This window comes from Strix aluco, chromosome Z (genome assembly GCF_031877795.1).
Source record: "Strix aluco isolate bStrAlu1 chromosome Z, bStrAlu1.hap1, whole genome shotgun sequence".
NCBI classification, from domain to species: domain Eukaryota; kingdom Metazoa; phylum Chordata; class Aves; order Strigiformes; family Strigidae; genus Strix; species Strix aluco.
In genome coordinates this window covers 13,325,689-13,353,601 of record NC_133971.1, presented here as the reverse complement: position 1 = coordinate 13,353,601, position 27,913 = coordinate 13,325,689, and the positions used below count along the sequence as shown (strand labels likewise).

Below are 27,913 nucleotides of genomic sequence, written 5' to 3'. Positions count from 1 at the left end.
CATCAGGTATGAAATGCAGAGAAATCTCTGCAGATTACTGAGATACAGCCCCTACCCTTTGTCAATCAGTTTGACTCTCCTCCTTATTGGGGTCAATTTGTACCATTAGATTTCCAGTTAATAAAAAAAAAAAAGGCCAAGAATGTCTACAATAAGACATATCAGCACTAAACATCAGTCCTATCACGTCATGCTACATCAACTTGTTAAAGAGTTCCTGACTCCTGTGCCAACTTGCTACGACTGCCTTCCCAACTTATCATGTAAAAACTCCAGTCACAAGGGCAGGAGTAAAATCCTTAGAGATTATCCTGAATCTCATTGTGAGATCTGGCATTTATAAGATCAGAGGATGACAAAGATGCCATCCTCCAGAAACTGAAGAATACAGCTCCTTAATACATCCATAATTTGTATTTGCCTGAAAATCAAGTCACTTTTCTTGTTCTTAGTGTCAGAGGAAAATTGCTACTACAAACCAGACATTTATTACAGACTTCTTTAGACAGTGAAGAGGTAAATTCTGTTGTTTAATTTGACAATTTTTCTTGCTAAAGTATTAGTGGGGAGAGAGAAAAGAATTAAAAGGAAGCAATGACATTCTAGGTCTTTGAAATTTCTTGCAAAATCAGAAGAGAATACTATCTCTAACCTTTACCCCCACATCTTTTACAGAAATTGTCTGGCCTTCTCGTTTTGACTCCTTGGCAATATCTTCAGTAGATTCTTCGTCCTTCAGCCTATGTACAATTGTCTGGACTGTTTTGACCATATTCTTCAGTTCATCAGGATACGGAGTTGGGTATCTCTTCAGGTTGCCTTCCTATATGACAAAAACCAATAATGTTCCACATTTAATGAAATGCCATAACTAAAACATCAGCTTTACAACAGACAATGAATTAGGACAAAACACTGAACAATCTAGGATCTCCACTTTGCTGTTTGAGTCCACCTGAACTGATCCAGACTTAAGTTTATAAAACCCAGCAAGATTATGAACCACTTCCCCCCCCCCCCCCCCCCCCGCCCCAACTGTGTCCATTGACTGCAAGCAGGAAGAATTAGGGCAACTCTAATTTACTTAAAGAACAATCAAGATTAATCACTACTTCCCCACCATCCTTCTTCACATCACCACTAGTTATGCCTGTTATGCCCTACATTGCCTTACATCAGCTGAGAGTCTTTCCCTTGTGCTCCACTTAAAATGATCTGGCAAAAAACCCCAGAAACCTCAAGGTGTTTCATCCTGCTAGATACTCTTAATTAATAACTGAAGACGTGATTTCTTCAGCAAAGTGAAATCCACAGCCAAAGTAAGGAAAAGGATGGGATTCAGGGGTGGGGATAAGAGGGAGGGAAGCACCACCTATTACAAAAAAAAAATTCAGTACTAACCCGAGGCGGTGCCTCTCTCTCATCTTTGTCTTCATCACACTCAAATGCCACCTGAGCACGCTGTTTCCGCTGTTCCTCCCACAGAGATGGATTAAAACTTTCATTATCAGATATGAACATAACTAAAAAAAAAAGCCATAAAAACAAAGATGCTCATAAGAATAGGATACATTATGCAAAATAAAAATCCTCTTTTTCTTTCTCTGGGATGGGATTGTATGCTTTTGTATGCATTCTTAAAAGATAAGAGACTAGCAGCACCATTAAGACTAGCTGCACTGCCACTGCTTTAGAAACTTGGCTGTATTTTCATAATAATAAAATCCCTATCTGTAAAGTAAAAAATGTCATACACACAGCTGTACACTAGTCTTAATACCCACACTTGAAAATTTGCAGAACTCTGATGCAAAGTATTTTTATTCATATATATGTATAAATATGAAAATATGTATTTGTGTATATATATATGTAAGTTATATAGATTTATATAGCCTGACTTCAGTGACGTGGTCTCATTAAGCACATATAAGAGCATCCACCTGATTTCATTTAATGAAAATTTTAAAATGAAGACTAAGAAGGACTTAGTGACAAAAACCTGCATTACTACTAATCCTGAAAAAACCCTAAAGCATCTAAAACTTAAGGTAAACAAATGATTTTGCAGAAGTTACACAAATGACAGCAGCTTCACAAAGTATTTCTTGCTTAATTTTGCAAGAGATAAAAAAATCTTCTGGATACCCGTTGTCTCTTATTCTAGCATGTCTCCACGCTCTGTGTTACATCAGCCGGGCTCTACTTTAGCATGTCAAATAGCCTAATAAATCTGCCACCACCACTCCAGAAAATGTGTATCCTTCATTATCAGTACCAAGACTGTCCATATTAACTAATTCTATACTTGAAATAGAAAAATATTTAATTATAGGGGTCAACAAAATAACTTTCTAGCAAGGTCTTAATATTTGGGCATAACCTAACCTTTTATAACACAGTTCAAACTAAATGTGAGCAATATGGGTTTTTTTGGACTGATTTTTTTTTCATTTAAAATAAAACCCAGAATGTTATGTACTATTCCAAAAATATGTACTCGGTAATGGAGGAAACATCTTGTCTAACATTCTGTTAAAACAGTCAGTCTAAAGCAGACACCTGCTAAGAAGAATTTCACCCCAAACCATTATGTTCTGTCAGAATGAAATAAGGTGTCATATTGGGATGTGGCAACCATCGCAGAATGTGATCCACCCGTCCATTCCTCACCTTGCTCACTAAAATTTTCACCTGGAATTTACCAATATTGTAGATCACATTAAGTTACTGTTCTCGTTCTTCAGATGTAACTGTTCATCACTTACAAGTTTATTTCAAACTTGTATTTAAGTATTATCTTTTGAAAATCATATTAGCTGGACAGTCTTCCTATTCTTATTTTCAAAAGTGAGCATTCTGACAGGGTATTTCAGAAATTCTTACCATCCTCGGTCCTTGGTTGCTGGGGGAACATGTAATTAGTAAGTACTGTTTTCTGTGTGTCAGGGTCAGCTTCTTTTTGAAGAGGGATAAGTGGTTTAGACTAGGAAGCAAATGAAAGAAGGCTATGTTATGAGAACATATATAAAAAAGTAAGTATGATCTACATATCACAGAGTATGCCTGTCCCATTACTCTGAAGACTACTCTGCCTTGTATTAAACCATTTCTCCTCTGAATAATTTCCACAAAACGAAGTTATTAACATGTCTGTCTTTGATTGATGACTGGCTTTGACTGAGAACTGAAACTCCGTAACAGCTTCAAGAGAAAAGCAAACACTGGATATTCAAAAAATAACCCAGTTTCTTGCTAGGACTTATTACTATCTCAAAGCAGGCTAATCTGGAATACACAGATATATTTAAAGCTGCAGACAATCATATGAAGAGAAAAATATTGTACTCAGTTTTTAATACTGACACCAGATTGAATATATCCCACCCCTTACAAAAAAGGGCAGGAGATTCTTGAAACTACTGGATTAGCAGAAGTGCTTTCATTATACTACATCTGAGCCTAGTAGATTTCTGGCAACCCTGTTCACCTTAATTCTGTTCAGGAAATCAGCACAGTACAGAGGGCTTCAACACACAGCAAAAATACAAGCCACAAATGCATGAGTTACTGCTTAACAGCTTGAAACTCAGACAGTCACAGCGTTCAAAGGTGTGGCAAGAAGCCTAGCATGCTAAGTTTCCCCAGTGGTATAGCTGTGGAAGGAACAGCGTGCTACACATTCAGCTACTAGCTTATCAAGCACTAACTCTCCTGTCTAAACAAGCCTGAATTAGGAAAAACAAAAACAAAAAACCCAAAAAACATCTATTAAATTGCATTCCCTAATAGCACAGAACTTTGTCAGAAGTATGAAAGTCTCCAAAGACAGGCTCAGTGTTCTTTATTTCAGGAGAACAACACAGTAAGGAAGTATTGATGTATATACACAGTACGAGGTCCCATTATTTAACAGATGGCTCTGTACTTGACAGTTCCATTAGGAATAAAGTCAACAATCATCTATTTTTAATTTTAAAAAAGTTCACCTGATTGTCTGATAGCCACATAGCAGTGAGCTGTTGCAGTTTTGTAAAGGTAAATGGCAAATTCTTCAGTCTGTAAATTACAAGAATTTATGTAAGTATAGTTATCAATACTGTTAAGATTGTTAAGAAACAATCCTGTAAAACTGTTTAAAAAGGACATTTACAGATACAGTTAAATTAGTAACTATTGACAGTTGAAAGGCAACAGCATTTAATTTAGATTCAAAGTTATACCTGAAATTAAAAAAACCAAAACAAGCGAACAAAAAAACTGCATTTCTGCCCAGTTTAGCAAGCAGCTTAAAAAAAAACCTGACAACGTAACTTGAGTTTAACTCAGTTCAGTGGCTTGAATACAATTCTGAAGACCTGAATTAATTAATCTGAACCCTCAGCACTTTATCTTTCAATATAGATGCACGCCAATTAAGAAAAAAGTGCTACATCTGAAAAGTGGTGTTTTTTTCCAAGATATATGTGTGGGTAAGGGGCTGCCCTGGGTAACAGAAGCTCTGGTATTAATGGATACATCAAGCTACAGATGGGAGTACAGAGAAGCTGGATTGGCAGAACAGGATGGGGAGCTCAGTTAGACTTCTCTCTCCCAATATATTTCAATTCTACAAATTGGCAATTCCTAAAAGAGAAATGTTTTGTCAGTTTTTAATGACCAGCTCTAATAAAACACAACTCTCTTTTCCCCCTTCTCCAGCACAATTAAGTGTTTTACACTATACTGTGATACTGTTTTGTGTCCTCCATATGTAATACAGGAAGCTAGTAACTTTTAAGAATCAAAAGTTTTATGAAAATAACCAAACTAATTCCCCAGAAAAATATATGCTAACAATCATAAATGTATTGAATTGCTTCAATGCATATGCTGCGTGCTGTCATTAAAATAAAGACAGCTTAATACAATGGAACTGCAAGATCCAGAATACAGCAATAACACATTAAATATATGCATTTCAGTCAGCTTCTAAGCTGTGCATGAGATAAGGAAAGATAGCATAATCTATTCATAACAAACATCTACTATTACATTTCATACAACTTCTATTTGAATAAATGTATTCACAAACCTATTGTCACTCAGATTGATGACTTTTAGTTTCTGCATATCACCCATTTCTTCAGGGAGAAATTCAAGCTTATTAGAATGCAGAAACAACACTGTTACATGCTTCCAGTTTCCAATCTGAAAAAGACCCCGAAGAATTAATTCATCTTCACAACTCTAAATATGCAAATTTTTACTGTTTTAAAACAACTAATATTACTGCTATTTTTGCCTGTATAGATTTATTCTTACATATTAAACCTTCTTTTAGTTTCAATACACTAGCAACAATTTTCTACTTCTTGCTTAAAAAAAAGTTTTCATTATTTGAAAACTTGTATATTTGTATGAATTCTCCTTTAAAAACATACATGAAGAACATCTACTCAAGAATTAACTTGTTATCCAAAAGTTGTACAGACTGTATAGTTTAAAATACATTTAAAAATGCATTTCACAGTTTTGTAATTAAATACATACCTCTGATGGCAGCTGTGTTAAAAAGTTATGATCTGCAGCAAATGTCCTTATATTAGAGAGCTGCCCAACAGATGAAGGCAATGTTTCAATCTCGTTGAAACTACAGTCCAGTTCTTCTACTGATATTAACCTGCAAAAAAAAAGAAAAAAAAAATCACTCCTCTATACAGGTAAATTCATCCAACATCAATTGAATACTTGAAGTTTAAATGAAGTTAATACCACTATTAACTATAAATCTCAAATTTCATTCAAAATAAAACTCTGAAACCCAAGGGATTTCAAATTCAAGAAAAATCCTTTACTAAATGCCTAAAATGTGTTTTGGGGTTTTTGTTGTTTGATGGTTGATTGTGGGTTTTTTCGTTTTGTTTTGGTGGGGTTTTTTTGTGGTTTTGTTTGTTTGTCTGTGGCTTTTTTTTTGGATCTCCTTTACACAGTAGAGAGCATTCAGTGAAAACAGGGGGGTCAGCAACATTAAACGTTGTGTATTACATGAAAATGTGCTAGTGCAAGGCACTGAAAACATTCCGAATGGGACAGAGTTCAGTGTAGTTTCTGAACAAGAAAAATAATTTTCAGAGTTAGAGAAAGTGGAACTAAGAATCTGGCAGTGAAGAATTATTTTGTAAATTCTGACAACAAAAGATAACCTGTATTAATTATAACAGGAGAAAAACTGGAACAACTACCCTTCATTTTTATAGCACTTTATTCTGAACCCATTATTTTTGCATTCATTTCCTTGTTTTAAATTAAATTGCTGAACACCAAATTATACATTAAAAATCCCTGCTGATGAACAGGTGAAATTCTTATAATATAAAAAAAAATAAATGTGTGTGTTCAGATTCACTTTTTACAAGCTTTTTGATAGTAGTTCAATCATTTGCAATATTTACCACAGCCACAGCTATGTTACTGCCAAAAACCAGTTGACTGCCTTTTTAAACATTGTGTTTTCTTTCACATTCAATTTTTCTTTCATAGATTGGTAGCTGCATTAATAAGTGAGGAACATGTGTCTTTTGATATTAAACAACACATAAAGCACATACATGTTGCAAACTAGAAATACGATATGAAAGTACGTGCTTTCAACTTTATTAAGACATTAGCATGTAGAAGAAATTAAATCAAGTAGGTGTAAAAACATTCAAAAGGGTAGCCATTGTTACAGAAAAGTGTGCAGAAAGGCAATTAAACCTTTTATTCAAGTGAAATACCTACCCTCCTATGGAGTCTGGCAAATAAATTAGCTGGTTTTCATCAATTTTAAGTGTTGTTACCTTCTTCAGGGAACCTGTAATAAAATGAACAAGTAAATCAAAAAGGACATTTGAGTTCATTAAACTTAGTTTTAATTAAAATTAAAGGGGAAAAAAAACCTATGGGCAAGCAACCACATCTTCTGTATTCCCTGGCATGCCTATAGGACTATAGGAAATAAGCAGACAAGCTTACAGAACTTGTTTGCCAGCTTAGCATGTGCCAGACATGGGTAGGGGTGGGGGGAATAGTTTTTTTACTCTGTTACAGTCAACAGGTTCTCATCCATTAATGAACTACTGTATAAAGTCATGAATGCTCCAGAACAAATATAAACTTTATTATTCAGCTATACATTACAGCTTTATCCAAAACTGGCACTTTTAATCAATTGAAACTTAGACCTAAAATGAGATTTGTCTATTTTGAAGTGTTCTCTGTGTCTAAACTATAACCTTTTAAAAATATGAATTAACTGAAAATACAAACCAATAGACTCCGGCAGTTGCTGAAGTGAATTACTGGATAACAGTAGGTCTTGCAGGCTTTCACAACCTGAAATACCTTCTTCAACTACCTCAATGTTGTTTTTAGAAACGTCCAGGTAGGTCAGTTGTTTCAAAGTGCCTATGAACTAAAAGCAAGAGAAAATAATGCATTCTAGCAAGTGCAAGTTCAAAACAAAAAATCCAGCATATTTGACAACAAAGTGTCTCTCAAGTATAATGCCAGAGGAAAAGAGAAAACCTATTTATAGTGCTGAAATACAATTTTATGCAAAATATTCAAGCTTTGTAATGAACTATTTTTTGCAGATATGCACAGTTAATGTTTTTCCACACACAGAGACACACCACAGTTATTCCACAGTCAGTCTGCTGCAAACGCAGTGGTTTGATCAGTTACCGTGAATCAAGTAACTGAAGCTTTAGAACAGACTTCAGAGACAGATAATGTAAAAACATCATCAGGCTCCAGTAAAGCCTTTGAATGCTTATTTTTGCCTTTTGTGTAAAACCACATCCTACTTAACCTCAAAAACAATAATGAATCCTTAATTGTACTAACCTGAAGAAACAAGCCAAAATGTAAGCTTGTATTACATTTCCATATGAACCAAGAATAAACTTGAAGATTTGTGCATACTACTCTACTAAAATTTTCACAAGGAATACGCAGTCACTTTCACAATACAGTCTTACTGTAAAGTAGAAATGTTTAATACATTCACTCAGCACTTCAAGAAAGAATCAGCTGAAGTGAGGAAAGACAGTAGAGAAGACTACTAATCAGGCAAGAAAGTCTCACATCAGAAGACTGCTAATCATTTTAACTCTGAAAACAGACCAGCTGCTTTCCAAATTTCAAATACTCATTTACTAGTTTAATACAACATAAGCACAGGTTCACAAGTATTGCAATAATAGGTCAGCCTGGACTCCATCTAACTCTGAGAGATGTCAGGAACCCAGATGAAGTCAACAGAACATTTTCTCAAGAACTGGCTATGCTCAGTGTATACATGGCACCTGAACAGACACTGCTTGCTTTACAGCTGTGACCAGTAAAAATTCACACAATGTACCTATCCTGTGAATTCCTGCTTCTGTCTAACACAAAATAAAACCAGTCAACCCTAAATTCGATCCAGGACTTTTACCCCCTTCCTGAATCGGAATGTAATTTTTAGATGAGAGGTATATAATTTTCAATGAAAGAAAAGCTGTGTACCTAGTTCTCATGATCAGTGACAATTGCTAACCAGATTAGTTAAGCATTTAAGTGGCATTTAGCCCTTTGGCTTTAAGTAACATTAAAATTACATAGCAACTTTAGCATATATCATCACTGACAAAGCAAATACCACTGCAAATTAAATACCAGATGTTTAACACAGTAAAAGAACTTACCCCTGGAATAAGTGTTAGTCTATTACCATCCATCCAAAATTCCTTTAACCCACTCAGTTGTTCAAGTACTTCAGGCTGTAAAGGGAAGACATTTTTCAAAAACTTCATACAAAAAATAGTGAAAGGCAAAAACAACTTCAGTGATTCATCTATTGCAATTTTAACTAATGTCTTATTATAGTTATTATATACATGTTTTTCACTGGGTCATCAAGGAAAGCACAGATAATTCACTTTTTGAAATGTAAATATATACTGGATATACAAAAATCTTTTAAGAACTTGAACACAGCACTAAAAAATCCTTACAGAAAGTGCTAGGGTTTTTTACAGTAAGTATTACTTTCAACTGGAGCACACAATAAATGTATGTTATGTGTATAATTTCCTCCTTCATGGAGGAGGTCTAAAAACCCTTAAACCATCAACTCAGGAGACCTGTTTTTCAAAAACCACAATGATTGTGTGGTTTTGGGGAAAAGGGAAACAAATTTTAATATTGTAGCAACAAAGGGTGCACCTGCATGTTACAAGTAAACCACTCCATCCATACAGGGAAGTGCAGGATTACACAGCATTCCTGCAGAAGTTGCAGTCCTGACTCCCAATAATTCATTTTCCAAGAGAAAAAATCTTAACTGAAGACTACCTTTCAGACAAATCTTTATTCAAAAAAATGCTTTCAACCTTTTTATGCTTTCACCAAAAGACCTTAATGAAATAACTTATCAGTAGTTGACTCCTGTGGCTAAAAGACCAGGAAAGATGAAGTGCTCAGCCAAAAATCTATCTGAACAGGTAATTTTGCAAACTATACTTAGTTCCAGGCTGTTATGGCTTAACATGGGCCTGGGCACATTAGTTTAGGGCTTCCACATGAATATCTACTGTGTAATGAGAATATGGCAGTAATAGTAATGGCTAGAAGTGTAATAATACTAATGAACGATTCCTTAAATACACTTCCCTACCTGCCAAACCATACAACTAAGCAAGTCTTCAGCTCTGCGTGATCTACTGGTGGCACACAAAGGCTTGGCTTTATTATATGGCAGGTCAGTATGTTCCACTATACTTCTATTTCAATTCCTTTATCCAGGAGAGTACTTGTAGAAGCAGAGAGATGTTAAGTGATTATAAATATAAGATGTATTTGTCTGTGAGATAATGAACAGGAAACAAGTTGATCCATGCTGAAGGAAGTATCTGAGCACCTCAACTGTATCCTATTTTGAACAATATCCAAATTTAATATAGTTCCCCTTGGCTTTAAATAGTTCGTACACAATAATAAAAGCAGGTTATGCACAGCATATACCGAACTTGCAACTTAAAACACATGATAAGCACTCAGTGTTTAGAATTTATTATAAGCCAAACAATTAAGTTTATAATTCAAACACATATTACCATTAATTTTTTACCAGTACAGTAACCACACCATTCCACAGAGTGTTCTTTTCAAATTGAGGAAAAACATATTCATATTCATCAGAATATGCAAATATTTTTTATAACAGGCCCCATAAAGTAGTATAAGGTATACACAATATTTGCTCAGTAGCAGAACTCTTAAGCTGATGTTTACATATTCGTATTGATTAAAAAGAGATCAAAGGATAAAGAGATTTATAAAAGATATAAAGCTCTGTTACTAATGCAAAACTCACCACTTCTGTGAATTCATTACTTCCTAAGTCCAGTCTCTCCAGCTGAGTCAGTCTGGACATGGTTCTGCACACGAAAGGGATAATAAATAAGGAATTAGATTTAAGGAAATACCAGTTACCTCCAAGCTTCCTGTACTCATACAAATATATTATTCTAATCAGTATTAAGTAGAGATGCTGTTCTGTAACTGGACTGATACCTAAAAAAGGTCAAATTTTTTCACACACTGTTCAACCAGGCACATATTAATGATCATACTGGCTGCTGACTGTCACACAAAGAGTACTCTGCAACTCATCTACAGATTAGTTTACAAAAACTAAAGACCACTAGAGTAATCTTTATGATAAAGAGTAACTCAGTGAAGTTACTCTTCTTTTGAGTGTTTCAGTTTTCACCTGCAGTCACAGTAAATCTCAGCAGCCAAAGGCTGGTTAACTACATGTTTTCCTCTCAAATAAAGACCACTGCCTAATGATCAGCTAAAACAGAAAAGACCATTATTGAATCACAGTAACCAACACCACCCTTCTCCCTCTCCAGACTGCTGACAAAGTTGCATCCATATGATATGGTCTGGAATCCTAATTATTTCTCTAGTCCTACAACAAAACAGATTATGAAATTGGATTTTGTGACACATCAATACACTTTAAGCCAACTTATGGAAAAGATTAAATCAGTGACTAAAATCAAGTAAAATCCATTATTTCAAGCTGTGTTTTGGTGACATTTTTCCTCCATTTAAGTTTATTACTGAGGACCCCACAGAGATTATCTACCACTGCACATGGTGGTCTACATGATCAGTACTCCAGTCAGCAGCAGTACTACCTAAAAGTAGTGAATCCCACATATGACATTATATTCTGTATTTATTTAATAATAGATTTACATAGAACAATTAATAATATCTAAAATAACATCTAAAAGTTTCAAATATAAACTATGTGTACATACTATAAAATTCTGTAAAAATTAAATACAAGAGATTCTAAATGGTAAATTATATTATCAGAATATATCTATGAACATTAATATCTTTTGAAAACATCTGTACGAGCACAAAATGCTCTACAGAGCTATTCAAAGGTTCAGTTGTTTTTCAAATACACTATTACAGTTCTGAATATAAAGTTCAAAAACTACATTCTATTGAAAAATGCCTTAAAGTTAATGTGATTATTCATATTATTCATTAAATAATCTCCAAAAAAGATTACACTCAACATTTGTATATGTATTTGATTTTGATTACATTATAGTAATTATGCCGAGGACAAACTAGGAATTTAGCATAAGTAGGTAAAGACATGATAAAGATAAAAGCAGAAGCCATTTTTTACACTGCACACATAGCATACACAGGCTTTAGGGGAAAGCTTTTAACTCACATTCCCACTGGCTCAAACAAAAAGAAAGAAAATACATGAAAAGGCTACTTTCAGAAGAATCTGAAAAACATTTTCCCTCATTCTCGAAGCTAATGAACCAGATGATTATCAGTAGGCCAGCTGCTAAAATTAACTTTCCAATTATAACATAAATTATCTAAGCCATCACAGAATCATTATAGAATGGTTTGGATTGGAAGGGTCCTTAAAGGTCATCTAGTTCCAAACCCCTGCCATGGGGGGGGTGCCCTTCCACTAGACCAGGTTGCTCAAAGCCCCGTCCAACCTGGCCTTGAACACTTCCAGGGAGGGGGCATCTACAGCTTCTCTGGGCAACCTGTTCCAGTGTCTCACCATCCTCACAGTAAAGTACTTATTCCTTAGATCTAACCTAAATCTACCCTCTTTCAATTTAAAACCATTACCCCTCATCCTATCACTACACTCCCTGATAAAGAGTCCCTGCCCATCTTTCCTGTAGCCCCCTTTGAGTACTGGAAAGCTGCTGTAAGGTCTCCCTGGAGCCTTCTCTACTCCAGGCTGAAGAACCCCAACTCTCTCAGCCTGTCCCCACAGGAGAGGTGCTCCAGCCCTCTGATCATCTTCACAGCCCTCCTCTGGACCAGCTCCAACAGGTCCATGACCTTCTTATGTAGGGGGCCCCAGAGCTGAGCACAGCACTCCAGGTGGGGTCTCACAAGAGCACAGTGGAGGGGTAGAATCACCTCCCTCAATCTGCTGGCCATACTTCTTTTGATGCAGCCCAGGATACAGTTGGCTTTCTGGGCTGCAAGCACACGTTGCTGGCTCACAGTCAGTTTTCCATCCAAGTCCTCCACAGGGTTACTCTCAAATCACTCATTGCCCAGCCTGTATTTGTGCTTGGGATTGCCCTGACCCAGGTGCACGACCTTGCACTTGTCCTTGCTGAACTTCATGAGGTTTGCATGGGCCCACCTCTCAAACCTGTCCAGGTCCCTCTGAATGGCACATCCCTTCCCTCCAGCATGTTGACCACACCACTCAGCTTGGTGTTGTTGGCAAACTTGCTGAGGGTGCACTCAATGCAATTCTCCATGTTGCCGACAAAGATGTTAAACAGCACCGGTCCCAACACTGACCCCTGAGGAACACCACTTGTCACTGCTCTCTACTTGGACATTGAGCCATTGACCATAACCCTTTGAGTGCGGCCATCCAGCCAGTTCCTTATCCACCGAGTGGATATCCAATTCAGAGACAAGGATGTTGTGCGGGACAGCGTCAAATGCTTTGCACAAGTCCAGGTAGAAGATGTCAGTTGCTCTTCCCTTATCCACCAATGCTGTAAACCCCATTGTAGAGGGCCACCAAATTTGTCAGGCACAATTTGCCCTTTGTGAAGCCATGTTGGCTGTCACCAATCACCTCTCTGTTCTCCGTGTGCCTTAGTGTAGTTTTCAGGATGATCTACTCCATGATGTTGCTGGACACAGAAATGAGACTACTGGCCTGTAGTTCCCCAGGTCTTCATTTTTTCTCCTTTTAAAAATGGGGGTTATGTTTCCCCTTTTCCAGTCAGCAGGAACTTCACTGGACTGCCACAACTTCTCAGACGTGATGGATAGTGGCTTAGCCACCTCATATGCCAGTTCCCTCAGGTCCGATGGATTCATCTGATTATACCTATTTCTCTTTGCCATGGCACTATGTAATCCCTTCAATAAACTGAAAAATTTGTTTCATAATTCATATTATTGAACTTGCTGTCAAATCAGTCCAATACTATGGGATCAGGTAGTCTACGCTTCAGATTCTAATGTTGTAAATAGCTTCACTAAGGTTAATACGACAGCTTACTTCAAGTAGCATTCAATTCAAGAGGTGTTTGTGATAGCAAGATTGTGCCCTGAATCATCGTAATTAGACTCTCAAATAACCTGCTTCTTTCTGAAAAGGTTACTCTTTATTGAATATTAGGCAACAGACAGAAGCTGAAAAAAAAAACCCAAAACTTTTTGTATGTCCACTGGACCATTTTCCGAACTTTCAGCTACCTATCAGATAAATGCCTCTAAAATAATCTCTGTGTATTTTTGCTTTCATTTCAGTAGAAATATTTTGCAGTCTTTGGCTATGGATAAGCTCCAAGCAAAATGATGCATTTGGCACAAAGCAAGGTTGATTTAATGTGTTGGCATTAATTACCCATTTTGATTAACAGTCTTTCAAGTGTTTCATGCTTCAGCATTAAAAATTATGTGCATGTTTAATTCAGCAAGAGCGGTAGCATTTATCCAAATACATTTCTCATTAGAAATGCTAAAGTATTTGCTGTAGGTATGAAAATATTACAAGGGTGAGAGTGACAGGAAAACAAGAAAATACAGTTGTGTCCTATAGCAAAAATATTAGCATGTACTCCTACATCTTATTAGCTTAAAAAAACCCCCTTTGGATTTTATACATTTTTTAAAACTGTATAGCATGTTCCTTGTAAAACACATAATCAGGTTTGGAAAACTCTGTAAGTTCGAATTTCACATCAGCTTCTGTTCTCACATAATAGTTAAAGCCAGGCCATGGATGCCTTAGGTGGCCAGGTCAGCTGCTGCACAACTGTCTTATCCTGAAAGGCAGATTCACTTCTTGTGTGCTATGGACACCACAATGAAGTTTTTCTCCCCACTGTACATCATACATAAACAATGTATGTTTCCAGTGCATCACTGTAGCAAAATGCACATTAATGTGATTAAATCTAAAAAAAAAAAAAAAAAAAAAAAAAAAAAAGGCAAAAAAAAGTAGTCTCAATAGCTTTAAGCTGCCTTAACTGAACCACAAAAGTAGCAGAAGAGAATGATAAAGGTGACAGCTCAGCATGTACTGTAGATCATTATGGAGGTGCTGCAGAGGACATCTTCATGACAGCTTCTGTTTAGTTTCCCAGCAAGGATGAAACCCTGAAAATACTGAAAAAACACTGAAGCCAACAAAAAAAAAATCCCAGCAACTTCAACAGAAGTTGTGTTTGGCTTAAATACATTACAGCATTTCTTTAGATGTCTCTTATCACTCCATAAACTACTCTTTTTAAAATACTGCATATAATTCATGCTATTAGTGTTAATTATGGCAATTAAGGTCAGAATAATTTTATAAACAAAATCTGTATTAGCTCTAAGTTTTAATTATATCTACTGTTCCGCAGTTGGGAGTAACTTCACTTACAGAGCTACTACCCCAAATTACATGTTCTCTAATTTTTTTCTACTGAAAGAGAATATTTATACCACATGAATGAGTAGAATGTTTCACACTTGGAAGATTTAAATTCACACTTTCTGATGTTATATATTTCATTCCAGATTTGAGTTCTGGCATCTTTATACAGCAGACACCACAGTACAGTATCTAGGCAGACAAAAAGGGAATTCCAACAGAACATAACCCCTGGGCATGTTTTAGGCATATAATTAGCTACAGTCAGTAAGAAAACTGGCTGTTGTACTTGAAGAGCTAGCAATTCACACTTCAGCCTACTGCATGCAAGTCTCTGCTAGCATATGAGCTGGACAGAGTGAATATTCAGTTATTAGCTCCTTCTCTTCTCCAGCAAAACATCTTAAGTCCACCAAAACCAGTACCTGTCTTCACCAGCTTCTGTTGCCAGAGGAGGACCCCTTTCACAGTACACCACAACATATTCAGGATTCTACAGCTAGTTATTCACATCCCATCTTTGGGACCTCTGTCTTCATTGACCTTTATACCTCTGTTAACCCACTTAGATCTCCAGGGTCCAAGTCAGAAAATTCAGAGCACTGCTCTAGCTCATAGAAACAGCAGGAACTGCACCATCAGCTGCGGCTTGTTTGATGACATGAGTGAGAATGATAAGGCAGGGTTTAGAAAGATGCTAGATTTTAAGAGAGAGGTACAATTGGGTTTACTGTTAAAACAAATGCTGTAAGAATTTCCAGACTATTTTACTCCTACAGAGAATACATCTGAGGAACATGCTGCTATTATGTTAAACAAGCCTGTTGCATTGTAGAATAGGCATGACATAACAGATTCCATGCAACACAGTAACAAGTTGTTACCTTCTTCAGCCCTGAAGTATGTGAAACCAAAAAAGTGTTCAAGCCACAGGAATTGCATTCCCTCAGTCATTCTGAGCAAGCATCTCAAACTCCTAATTTGATTTAGAGATAATGATTTTAATTACCAATGCCTAAGTCTCAGACACTCAGCCATCAGAACTGTACCCCAGACAGGCATCTGGGTAGCCATACAATACTGCATGCAAGCAGCATCACACATCTTATAATGACCATCCTGAGGTGCCCACACGATGACTTAAAAGCTCAACAGGTGGATCAGAAATCCACAGAGCTGGACAGGGACAGAAAAAATTTTAAAAAATATATCTGAGTAGGCAAATCTCTGAATAGGCAGACCAGCCAGTCTGAAGGGAGATATAATTTCAGTAGTGTGAAAGAAAAGTTCCTGGTGAGAACCTGGTTCAGTTATTTAGCTACACATTTTAAGCTGTGATCTACTTTTCAATATGTACTACATTATAACTACAGAAAAACATAGTTTAAATGAACATCATCCATACTTACTTTGGCAATATTTTTAACTGGTTTTCTCGGAGTTCCAATATCTGGAGTTTAGTTAATCTGTAACAAAAAGGAATGACAAATTATCACAATACACTGTATTTTACGCAAAAGATATCTCTGAACTTGTTTGAAATATTTTTTCTGTAAGAATATATGTTTTGTGCAAAAATCTGCATGTTATTTTAAATTCATTCATTCATTGGGGTTTGGTTTTGGTAAAGCAGGAAACAAACTAGATCTTGCCTGCTTTTCTGCACCTGTTTGAAACCATTTGCTTTTCTTCATCCCAAAGATTTTAAAGCACTAAATTTGATTCTTTATGGTACATGTTATCATCATATACAGAAGTACACAGGAAGCAACGGAAGACAGGTAGGATCAGTCTGAACAAGTTAAGATGCTGAATTTCTTATACTGGCAATGTATCAAACCATTTCATATAAAAAGCCTCATTAGAGGAATACCTCTGGTCTTCCACATGGTAAAAACAACCTTTAAATTAATCTTGGATTTCCTTCTATATTCTCTTTCTAGTCAGCTTCTTAATCCACTTTGATATTTCTGTTAGAGGGCAATTTGACCTTTCTTTCAGTAAATCCTTGGTTGCAAGATAAATAACCTATAAATTCCAAACTCAACTGCTTGGCCAAGATAAGTTCCAAGTAGTCTTGACATTCAAGCAATGTACCATCCCCAGTGGAACTTTCTGCATCAGAACAGCAGTGACAAGACTATCTCTTTGCTAAATGAAATGCAGAAACTGAGTTTGGTTTAAATACAGACAGGATGGTAAGAACAAGAGTTCTACAGGTGATCCACTAACAGCCCTCATACAACACAAAATAGTGCATTAAGCTCCCTGACTCAGAAAGGAGCTTAGTAAACAGACCAGTCTTTCCTGAAGGTGCTTAACTGAGTGACAGACATAAAAACCTTAATTTTGATTAAGTAAATTTGATTTAGTAAGAACTATACTTAAAGTAAAAATAGAAAGCTGAAAACAGTTTATTTTTCCTCTACACATTTGCTCATTTTTGGCTGCATTTGAAAGCAGCAATCTGTCATGCCTACGAATAACTAAGAATATAACAGTCACCTTGAAACAGAGCAGAGGTCAATGTAGCCCAGCACTGCAAGCAGTACTTGCCATCTGGTAGCAACTGCTGGAGGGGAACTTCCTCCCCCTAACTTTTCAAAGAAAAACACTCTAACCATGCTGAAAGAATACCCTAATAAAAATCCAGTTCATGGTAATATCATTGCTGTCAATCTAGGACATAACTGGAAAGGACTTCCTAGCCTTCTTACCTTACCTGTATGCTAAGATAGCAATCTGTGACAAAACAAAACTTCTTTAATTAAGCACCCTCAGATTTGGATGGTCATTTTGGGCTTGGACTTCTGAACCCAAGAACAACCAAACACTGCATTAGGCTACAGCTGGTGTTTTACTTCAATGACAGGGAAAATAGCTATACAGTTTGTAGTTTTTCTTCACAACACATGTATGCAGTCAAATTTCTCAGTTGAATGCAGCAGAAGCAAACTTCCTTTCATACGCTAAACTATATACATGCACACCCACACTTTTTTTTACTTTAGCCAGAACTGACTGTACTACATTTCTAATAAGCTAATTCCGTGAACTTGAAGACTGCCTTTGGTGATAGAAAGGTTCATAGCTTTGTGACCCTTCTTGTTCTACTCTTTCTTCAGCTAACTCTAAGAAATTGAAGAAACAAGTATCAAATTTCTTATGCACAGAGCTACACAGAGGCTACTAGTGAAACATTTTCAACCTCTCCTGGCTGGGAGAAACAGGCTGTGTCTAAACTAGTAATTTTCTTGCAGTAAGTGATGAGAAATATTGGACTGAAAGCAGTTGTCATCTCTTCCACTATGACTGGAAGGGTTAATTCAAGTTTAATATAAGAATGCACATCAAATACTCAGCCTAGTTGCTCTATAAACTGCTGCTGTAAAAACCCATGCTAAGCATCTGAACTGCTATAACTGAATGGAAAAACAGGTTTAATTTGCAAAAGAAATACAGAGAACTAGTCCACCTATACTAAAGGAAAAATAGAAATCAAAGTGTCAGAATATATATTTCCGTGCCATTCCATCACAAAGATTTGTCATACTCATATGAAAATATTTCATTTCTCAGATTGAAAAACCCGTAACTGCAGAAATATTTACACATCACCTAAACGCAAAGCTGTAAGATTCAACTTCAGGTATACCTGGTGTAACAGTCTCAAAATTATTGTTGCACTACTGTTACTTAACGTAACCAACTTAGCTTGCTTTTAAAATGTAGCTCAACTTTTAAAGAAAACAAAATCTCCACATGAACACCTTGCCAGGGTAAGATCAATATTCTTCCTAAATCTGATATCTTTAACTACACAATCTGTAAAAAAGCAGGTATACTTAGAAACTTGCTGTTCAACAGCAGTCATTTCTTGGAAAGCTAAAAATATTTCATAGAGAGATGTTCTTTATTTTTCACCTCCTTTGCAGTTTTGCTAACGCAGAGTTAGCTTTTTTAAAAAATTGTAATCAAAATATAAAGGCAAGAGGACTGAAATATATGTATCCTATAGCAGGCTTCATTTGCAAAAATTTCAGCAAAATTGGATATATGTAACTAAATTAAGTCCCCAACATGATTATCACCGTACATTTATGTAAAAAATTATCCCAAAGTAGATACTACAAAAGATATCTACTACTGCAAATACTACTGAAAAATTGTTGAGAAACAATAGTCAAAAGCAAATGCATTGCAACATCACAGTAAAAAGTCTCTGGAAGCAATACCCCGTTATAAAAAACATTCTCAGAGTTTTTAGAATGACACTGAAGATAAACTTCTTGCTTAACTTAAACACTGTTTCCTTTTTACAGCCCTGCCTCAAAATTAGCATGCAGTGAGCTTCAAATTTAGAATGCTCTGCTTATATATTTGTATATTTAAATGTAAATAAACATGATCAGGGTTTCTTAGGTAAGCATAAGCAGTTCTCAGATTTCTGTGCACTGGCATAAAGGCTGACTCTAGGATCCATGCCAATGTTAATGAATTCAAATTAGAATTTGGGAGTGGAGGAAAAAACCCCACTTTATCACTTCAGAATTCCAAAGGAACTGACACATTTAATAAAAGCCTGGTGATTTTTAGAAAGTCTAACAGGCTGGACCAGTACATCATCACCGAAGGACAGCAAGTATGTAATGCTCATAAAGAAGGGGAAAAAAGATTGGATAATCTTGACCTCAATAGTATGCAAAGCTTTATTCTCACCTTCAAAATTTGTGCTAAAGCATGGAGGTAAATGTAATAAAATTCTGCATGGATATAACAAAAGTAGTTTGCATTACACCAAGTTTTCTTTCCTAAGTATTAGGCTGAATGTTATTGACAGAGGTGCTTGAAAACCTATTTTGGGACTATCCTGTTCAACATTTTTAACAGCAATCTTAAATGATAGGAAAAATGTTTAAGTTGGCTGATGCCACAAAAGACAGCAAGGGAAGAAACTGTACAACCCTAAGAACTGAAAAAATATAGAAAAGGGACAAGATGTCATACCACAAAGTCAAGTACTCATGATTTTCTTGTAGAGTCATCAGCCATTTTTAACTGAGCTGTCCAATGCATTAGTTGATCATGTGGAAAATGACACTAGGCAGCTGCAAAAGAGCTAGTGGTATACTAGAGCATAACCACAGACGTTTCCAAGAGAAACAAGAAGATAATCATGACACTGTACAAGCCATGAAGAGATCTCAATTTGAATTCTAAACATAGCTATATATATCGTCATCCTCTGTCAAAAAGAAGAAGATTAATTCAAACTGAAACTTATTCCAAGAGATATTAATGTAATCAGGCACAAAGGAAAACCTGCCATACCAGAAGGAAACAGAATTTTATTGTCTAACATACTAGAAGAGGGATATGAGAACACTATAAAAAAAGCAGGTGAGAGAATGAGGGACAACACTTATGAGAGATGACAGCAATTAAACTGTGGAACAAATGAATATGAACAGAAAAACTGATGTGGGAAACCAGGTTTCTAACCTGAACTGCTGGAACACAGACCCTGACACATGGAGCATAAAAACCTTGCTAGCTTTAAAATGGCATTAGCTTAGTTTTTAAGAGGCATTATTGCCTACAGTTGCCAGGAAGAGCAGGCAACAGAACTCAGTTACTTTGTATGTACCCATGTAATGAAAAGTAATAGCTATAAGGCCATATACAAAACAATCAGTGCACCAAACTGGAAGAAGCTGAAGACTTGCCCTTTATGGGAATAACCAATAATGCTCTAAAAACAAAAAAAGCTTCTACCAGAGCTTTTTTGTTTGTTTTTAGAAAACAGTATCCTGTATGCTGAAGTACAAGATAAAAGACTGTTTGCACTAGCAAGTGTCTATGTATTAGTTGTAAAGTTGTGGGGTGGCAGAGCAGTCTGGTCAATTACAGAAGTATTCAATGTCAAATGGGTCTGAACCTTACTTTGAAATGACATTTTATCAGTTCATCTTTTTCTAATTTATTTGATCTAAATATTGCCTTCCTATAGAATAGTATTTATTCTGTGCAATACTATTATTAGCAGGTAAACTTACATGAATACTTTGAATTCCTTTAAAAACAGCTGACAAGGAAGGTCTTAATTTCATTCTCCTAGCCACAAGCTAGGATGCTGCAAGTTGCTCTTTGTATTTTAAAAACGGAGGCTGAATTCTTCATAGCTATTAAGAGAAACACTATATTGGAGAATTGGCTTTCAAGTTGCTTTCAGTAACTGATCTATTCTTAAGCTGTTAGTAACTAATGACTTCACCATTTCCTTAACCATTAAGCATTATAGAAACACATGGTGATGAAGAAAAAATTATAATGAGGCTTTTTTAAACAATGTGTAAGATTAACTACTTGTAAGACCAACTGTGTCAAACTGAAGTCTTCAATTTCACCTGTAGTGCCTGTTTTTTATTAAGAAAATTTTGCCATTCGGTTAGACTATTAAAAAACAGAACAGAAAAATGTGTAGTCAATCATTAAAATGCCAACAAGTAAAGAATATGCATCTTCCAGATACTTCCTCTTCCACCTTAATGAGGGCTTTTGAAACACAAAATCTGTGTACTAGAAACAAGCATGGTAATTCATACTCCTACATCATAAGCAGCTTTTTTTCAGATGAGTGTGTAACGGATCAGGTGCTTTTAACCGTTCATCAGGGAATGACTAATAACTAGACAGAGGAGAATAGGCCAACAACTCTGATCACAGATAATTAATAAACTAATGGTCACTAATGGACTGCACCTGTGCTGATCTTTCAGTGTACATCCCCTGATATGCCAAACTTCTGCAGCACTCTATTTGGGGGCTTTTCTAATCTCTTGTAAACTCTACTGACCCAACTATAACCATACAGCCTAAGGCAATTGCTTTCACACAGCAATACGTCTGGTTAACTAATAGCCCTGTCTTCTGAAAGAGAGGCTTGCTGGATATGGGATGAAGCCGGAAAGTGACAATATATAGAGGCACATGAAGAAGTGCATCCAGAAAAGTACAAGTAGACTTACAGATGTCATTACTTGCTTCACCCCAATTACTACATGATAAACAACCCGTATTTCAGAAATACTAGTCTCTTGTACTTACCAGACTTGTGTTGTAAAAGAAGTACATACATAAATGAGTGTTATTTCTTGGCTCTTTATAAGCATTCTGTCTGTCCTTCAAAAGCCCAATTAAAAAATGATGATAAAGATTCAAGATTTTTTTCTGTAACTAGTATGTGGCATAAGTGGATTGGTAACACACACTTCCTCCCCTCCTCCAGTTCACACTCTGCTTGAGAAGCAGCAGAAACTGCTCTGCATAAATTTAAAACTAAATATAGAAACTACGTTTCAACTTCAACTTACCTGCCAAAATTGGCTGGCAAAAACTCAAGAAAAGCATCATTCAGGTACAGCTGTGTTAGGTTTAACAGTTGGGAAAATCCATCTGGAAGCCTATACAGGAATAAAATAATTTAGTGCCTTTGTTTCAATTATATTCAGGGTATCAAGTCATATTTTCTTAACAGTAGAGTATTGAAGTCCTACATACTGATAATGTTAAAATTAAGGTGGTACCAGAATTTCTACAAAACTGCACTAGATACTTGGTCTCTGTATTAGCTTCAAAATTATTTTTAAGTATTGAGGACAGTATCTACAGTCAATAAAAACTACAAATAACAAATGTAGTCATGCTATGTATTTGTGATCTCCATGTAATGTGGAGGAGGCATTCATTAGAGACAGTGAGATAAATTAAAATCTATGCAACACCTTTTTTCACCAGAGGAGTTATGCTGCACAAAGTTGGTATCTCTGGCAGTGCTGGTTCTGGCAAATTAATTTTGTCACTACAGAAAGTGACAGGGAAATCTACTCATACAAGCTAAATTTGAAAAACAGTGGTACAGGCTTTAGAGTAAAATTAATTATTGTTATTAAGAAAGAAAACTTTGCAGGTTTCTCTACGTTCACAGAGAAGTGAACTTGGGCAACGTACTCTAATGACAGCTGTATGGTATCACAGTGCAATGAGGTTAATGAAGATACTTCTCAGGTAACTTTGCTCCTTGCCTCCAAGGGTTAGCGTGTGTCTGGGGCAAGTTTAACACTCAGCAGTGTTTGCACAAGTTATAAAACATCCAAAAAATGACAAACTTACTTTGAAATTGGATTTACGCTGGCCTCTACAACTGTCAAGACTTTACAGTTTTTTATATTTTCTGGAAACTCCTGTATGCCTGCAAAATACAGGGAGAGGTAGGGAAACAGTCTTAAATTATCAGACTCCATCAGAGGCATAAAAATGATGCACATAAAACCACTAGCCATAAAAACTTTAATTCATTAAGCAAACAGTTGACTGGTTCTCTGATATTTCATTTTAGATACAGTTTTTATTATTGAAATACCCTTATGAAATATCAATTCTTTTATTATTCTATTCCTAAAGCAATTCATATTGTAGCTTAGCAGGTAGCTCACCAAGGAGTGTTATAGAGACACAGTAAACTAACAATTCCCACTGATCATTACCAAATATTAAAGTACTTGTACTTTGTAATGTACTTAAGACCAGGCCCTCGGTTCCAATTTTTTTTGTTCGTTTAGAAAAGGCATTCATACACATGGTAGAATGAAGGATCTGTCTGTCAAATACATGGCTTGTACAACATCCGGGTGAGATGGTAAGGTTTCAAATTTTAACGTAAGTTTACAGCATTCATGGTTCTGCGTAGATATCCCAAAATGTGACATATGCTTGCTATTATCTTCAGACTATTTGTAGAGAAGGACAAAAACACTGCAGACACACTCAGGTCTGAAAGTTAAAACAATAAGGAGCTTCCTCTGTTTCTAAGGTTATCTCCAGACATGCCAGAGTGAATTTGCAACCCATGTATCTGCCAAATTTCTATTTGTCAAAAACTGACAAAACAGGCCTTGAAAACAGAAGACAGGTATCCACTACCTCAGTAAGAAATCAGTACTGAATCATTCCATTGCCCAAGACTTTCACCTTAATCTTTACTATACCACAGAAACAAATAAAACCATGGTTATCACACCTGCAGCTGCTTTTGCAATGTATCACTACATTGTTCTTATATCCTGAGACAGGAGTGTTTATTTTAAATAAACTTGTCCTAAGTATAACAACCATTCATACTGCAATCCTTCCACTTGGATTAAGAGTACACTACTTTTTCAAGAAAAACCCATATGCTAGTCAAATAGTTTAGACAACTGTTTTTTTCAGGTTCGCTCTTTGTCTTTCAATTAATGCATGCCATTGTGTCCACTTCTGGAGTGCTTTATTACGTGTGTGAAGAGGGCAGCCTGAATCCAGGGAACAAGACCACTAAGAAAGAACTGTAGTCTGTGGATGCTTGGTTTTAGGCTCATGGGAGCATGAAATTTCATGCTGCTCCAAGAGACATTAAGTCTCTTATAGTCCAGCTGCAGCAAGAAAGACAAGGGCAGTGTGTCTTCTCATTCAGATTGGCAGGTGGGACTTGGTTATGTCTCTCCATGTATCTGTTCTGACAATACTGAAGCAGAAAAAATGTTGCGAAGCATCAACTGCTAAGTAATGTTTTTACTTACATAAGATATTACACGATTTCTGATGCCAGCTTAGAATTAGGTTCTTTCTACGTTTGTGCAGTAACAAGACTGACCTGGTGTATTAGGACTTAATAGATGGCAATACCACCTGACAAGAAAAGTAGTCAAAACATACATGCTTTCACATTAAGTCAGTTGGTGATGTTGAGCGTCAAAGTCACCATGCTGACTTTTCCATAAAGTCAGCTTAAGCAGAAACACCATTTCTGTCAAAGTAGACTTTTAGGACTTTCTTGACAGGAACTTATTTTTCATACTGAATGGCTGAACCTATTATTTTTGACTCATACCAGGTGGTGCACTCTGTTACTGAGAGGTGAAAGGCAAGAAAAGCACACTAAGCCACACAGTTAATCCAGGTGTTTAAATACCTCAAAGTATCATGGATCCTCTTGGGAAATAGCTTGCTGAGCTTGAGAACAATAAAATAGAGAAGCAGGGTGGACCAGAAGGAATTGAACCATCAACTGTAATACAGGCCAAGATTTCTGACACTTCTGGTTTACTACATGTGTGTTCATGTACGTGCACAAACATGTAAATAAAAATATAGCGCTCTATACATGGCTTCAGCCATGTGAAGTTTACTGGGGCTGTGTGTAGTCAAAGCAGAAGACAACAACAGGGGATACTGATTCAATTCACTTCATCACTATCACAGTTCAAAATAAAAACTAAAAAGGTAATACTTGTAATGTAATGAAGTTTAATTTCTGGAAGGCAGCAGTGATATTTTCAAGTCCAAATACAGGTTTAAAGAAAGGTTAGAAAACTACCATAGAAAAACTAGAAATGTACCTTACCTATTGCTGTCATATAATCTTTGTATTAAGAGAAACACATTTCCAAGAAATTTAAATATACATGCTCTTAATTCCAATTGTAGCAAGAAGCCTCTTTCACCAAACAAGAATATCGACAAACATACAGATGAAAAAGTATCTAACCTGACACAATATTCTGAGCCATTGCAGATGAACAAAGATCTAGCACATAAGAGGCCTATACAGATGAAGTTATAGAGGTTTGTATGAAGTGGTCTTCTATTGTCTAAAAAGTACATGAAGACCTCTTTATTGCTGCTGATATAACTTTACCTTCTTAAATTAACTGTCTAAATTAGTCAGAGTAAACCACTGCTAAGCTCTTCCTTGGAGGCAGAGTTGTGTTTCAGGCTCATTCTGTGCCATTAGTTTTGCTGTTTGAATCACACTGAGAGATTCTCTAAGCAAGATAGTCACACTACTGGCCTTGGCTTGGTCCTTGGATGAAAGATTGTTTTGGTCCAACATGTTAAACCTCATGTTTTTAATATTAATATTAGTTTCCACTGCCTGTATCAAGAATTCACTGAAGCATAGAAGACTTAAATCTGTGATAACTACCTAGAAAACAAAACACCCAGCACATCTGCTAGAGAGGAGAATGTCAATGTAAACTTACTCTCAAAAGAACAGCCAAATAAAATATTAGCTATCCAAATACAGACATGTTAAATCAGCATGCTTTTGTACATAATTGGAGGACTCCACAGTAGTCTCCTGTCTGACTATGCCTTCGGCAAGAGGCAACAACAGTTTTAACAACAAATTAACAACAGAAAATCAACTGATATGAGAAAGCTAACAATGAAGGAGCCCATGAATTTAATTTTGCTGCTTCTTAGAGCCAAGAATGTTATGATACATGCTGTCTTTACCAACCTCACTCAATACTTCAGTATGGATAAATGGCATCCATCATTTAAAAGAACAGTAAATTGGGAATGACAGCATGAAATACACCTGATGTGTGTAGTACACATTCAGAAGACAGAAAAAAAAATTAGAAGACTGCTCTTCTCTACCATATGATGGGAAGTTGCATTACCAACTGGCTATATAACAACTTTTAGATACTCACTCTTCCTCAGCTATATTCCTCCTGAATGCTAGAAACATGCAGTTACTGTTGGATTAGTATTCTTTCAGCTCTCCCACCAAGAAAGCAAATTCAAAAGGCAAGTAAGAAGAGTTAAGTAAGAAGGCAGAGAGACATTGGAAAAAGATATGAGAGAAGGACAAATATCTGTAAAGAGCACTTTATAAGAGGACCTGTTCCTTGTTTCTCTGCTTATCTAACCTTAGTCTCCTGAATATTCTTCCCTATTAAGGAAGCTCAGAAAAGCAAGGGTCTCCGTGACCACATCTTTACACACCTCTTTTGTAACAGTGTGCTAATGAATCCATTTGATAGCCACCTGTGTCCTCCATGAGCACCTGATCAAATGAGCACTGCAAATTGAGATCCACATTCCTTTCTAAATCCCATTTTTCTTTCAGGTTTCTTACTGTTTTCTTTATACACTGATACCCAAGTATTATAGAAGACAGTGCAACACATTACTTGGGGGTTATCTAGTCTGTTGCCAGCCTTATCCCACTTTCCTTGAAAACATCATATGGACAGGCTCTTCATCCTGCTGCTTCCTACTTTACGTAACAACCACTAACCCCAACTCAGTTCAGTGCTGTAGCTGACTTACAGATCACTTACTGTTTTCCAAAAAAATACAAACCATCAAACTTGTGGACTATGACCATTTGCAGACCACAAAATGAGAAAATACAATTTGCTGGTAATCTTTAATTCTGACCAAATCTAAACTGAATTGGGAGCAAAGTCCTTTTCGTTGTATAGTTTCCCACAGAAGTGAGATTTACATGATAGCTTTTAGTATTTGTCTGTTCCTTCCTCCCTGTTTTCCCAAATTTCAGGCACTTTTAAACTCACTAGCCAGTTTCTACCTAAAACAACACTAAAAAAAAAAGATGGGAAGGTTGCTAAGGAAACTTTGGCAATAAGGTAAGTTACAGGAATCTAAAGTTCTTGTCTAACTAAGCCAAAAGCAGAAAGCGTTCATCATTCAGAACTCTACTTGGCAAAAAACTCACCAGCTAACCAGCCTAACTTAGAAAGTGGTGTTTAATCACAACTGTGGACCAGCTGAGGCACAGGCCCAAAGGGCATACCAAAAAGGTCATATAGGGATTTTGGGTCAATGGCCACAAATCTGAAGGTAATCAACCTCAGTCTGGATCACATAACATGGCTGAAATACAGAATTCCGCCTGATCTCTAACTCCCCTGAGAGCAATGATTGTTTTGGCACAGCTCATCAGAGCAAATGTGCACAAACGTCCCACTGTTTAGACTGGATTAAGGCAATTGTAAGTATAATTGGGGTCCTACTCGCCATCTGGAGTTACACTCATCTCCTCCCCTACATAGCACAATCCTTTCCTGTCACTAGGGTCAG

At 36.4% G+C, this 27,913-nt stretch overlaps 1 protein-coding gene across 13 annotated transcripts in view; it reads right to left on the bottom strand.

Annotated features, from left to right (window-relative positions):
- The window catches only part of ERBIN (erbb2 interacting protein), a 123,102-nt gene that overhangs the window by 25,919 nt on the left and 69,270 nt on the right, over positions 1-27,913 (bottom strand). For 12 of the 13 annotated variants that reach the window (XM_074811584.1, XM_074811597.1, XM_074811591.1 and 9 more), the window contains 13 exons: positions 23,150-23,228; positions 22,351-22,440; positions 16,387-16,443; positions 10,382-10,445; positions 8,712-8,786; positions 7,291-7,435; positions 6,763-6,835; positions 5,533-5,662; positions 5,075-5,190; positions 3,990-4,059; positions 2,887-2,986; positions 1,402-1,523; positions 653-823 (listed from right to left, as the gene is read on the bottom strand). In XM_074811584.1, the coding sequence (XP_074667685.1) occupies positions 653-823; positions 1,402-1,523; positions 2,887-2,986; positions 3,990-4,059; positions 5,075-5,190; positions 5,533-5,662; positions 6,763-6,835; positions 7,291-7,435; positions 8,712-8,786; positions 10,382-10,445; positions 16,387-16,443; positions 22,351-22,440; positions 23,150-23,228 (1,292 nt within the window). The remainder of the gene's footprint in view (positions 1-652; positions 824-1,401; positions 1,524-2,886; positions 2,987-3,989; positions 4,060-5,074; positions 5,191-5,532; positions 5,663-6,762; positions 6,836-7,290; positions 7,436-8,711; positions 8,787-10,381; positions 10,446-16,386; positions 16,444-22,350; positions 22,441-23,149; positions 23,229-27,913) is intronic. The other variant, XM_074811590.1, reaches the window with a different exon arrangement.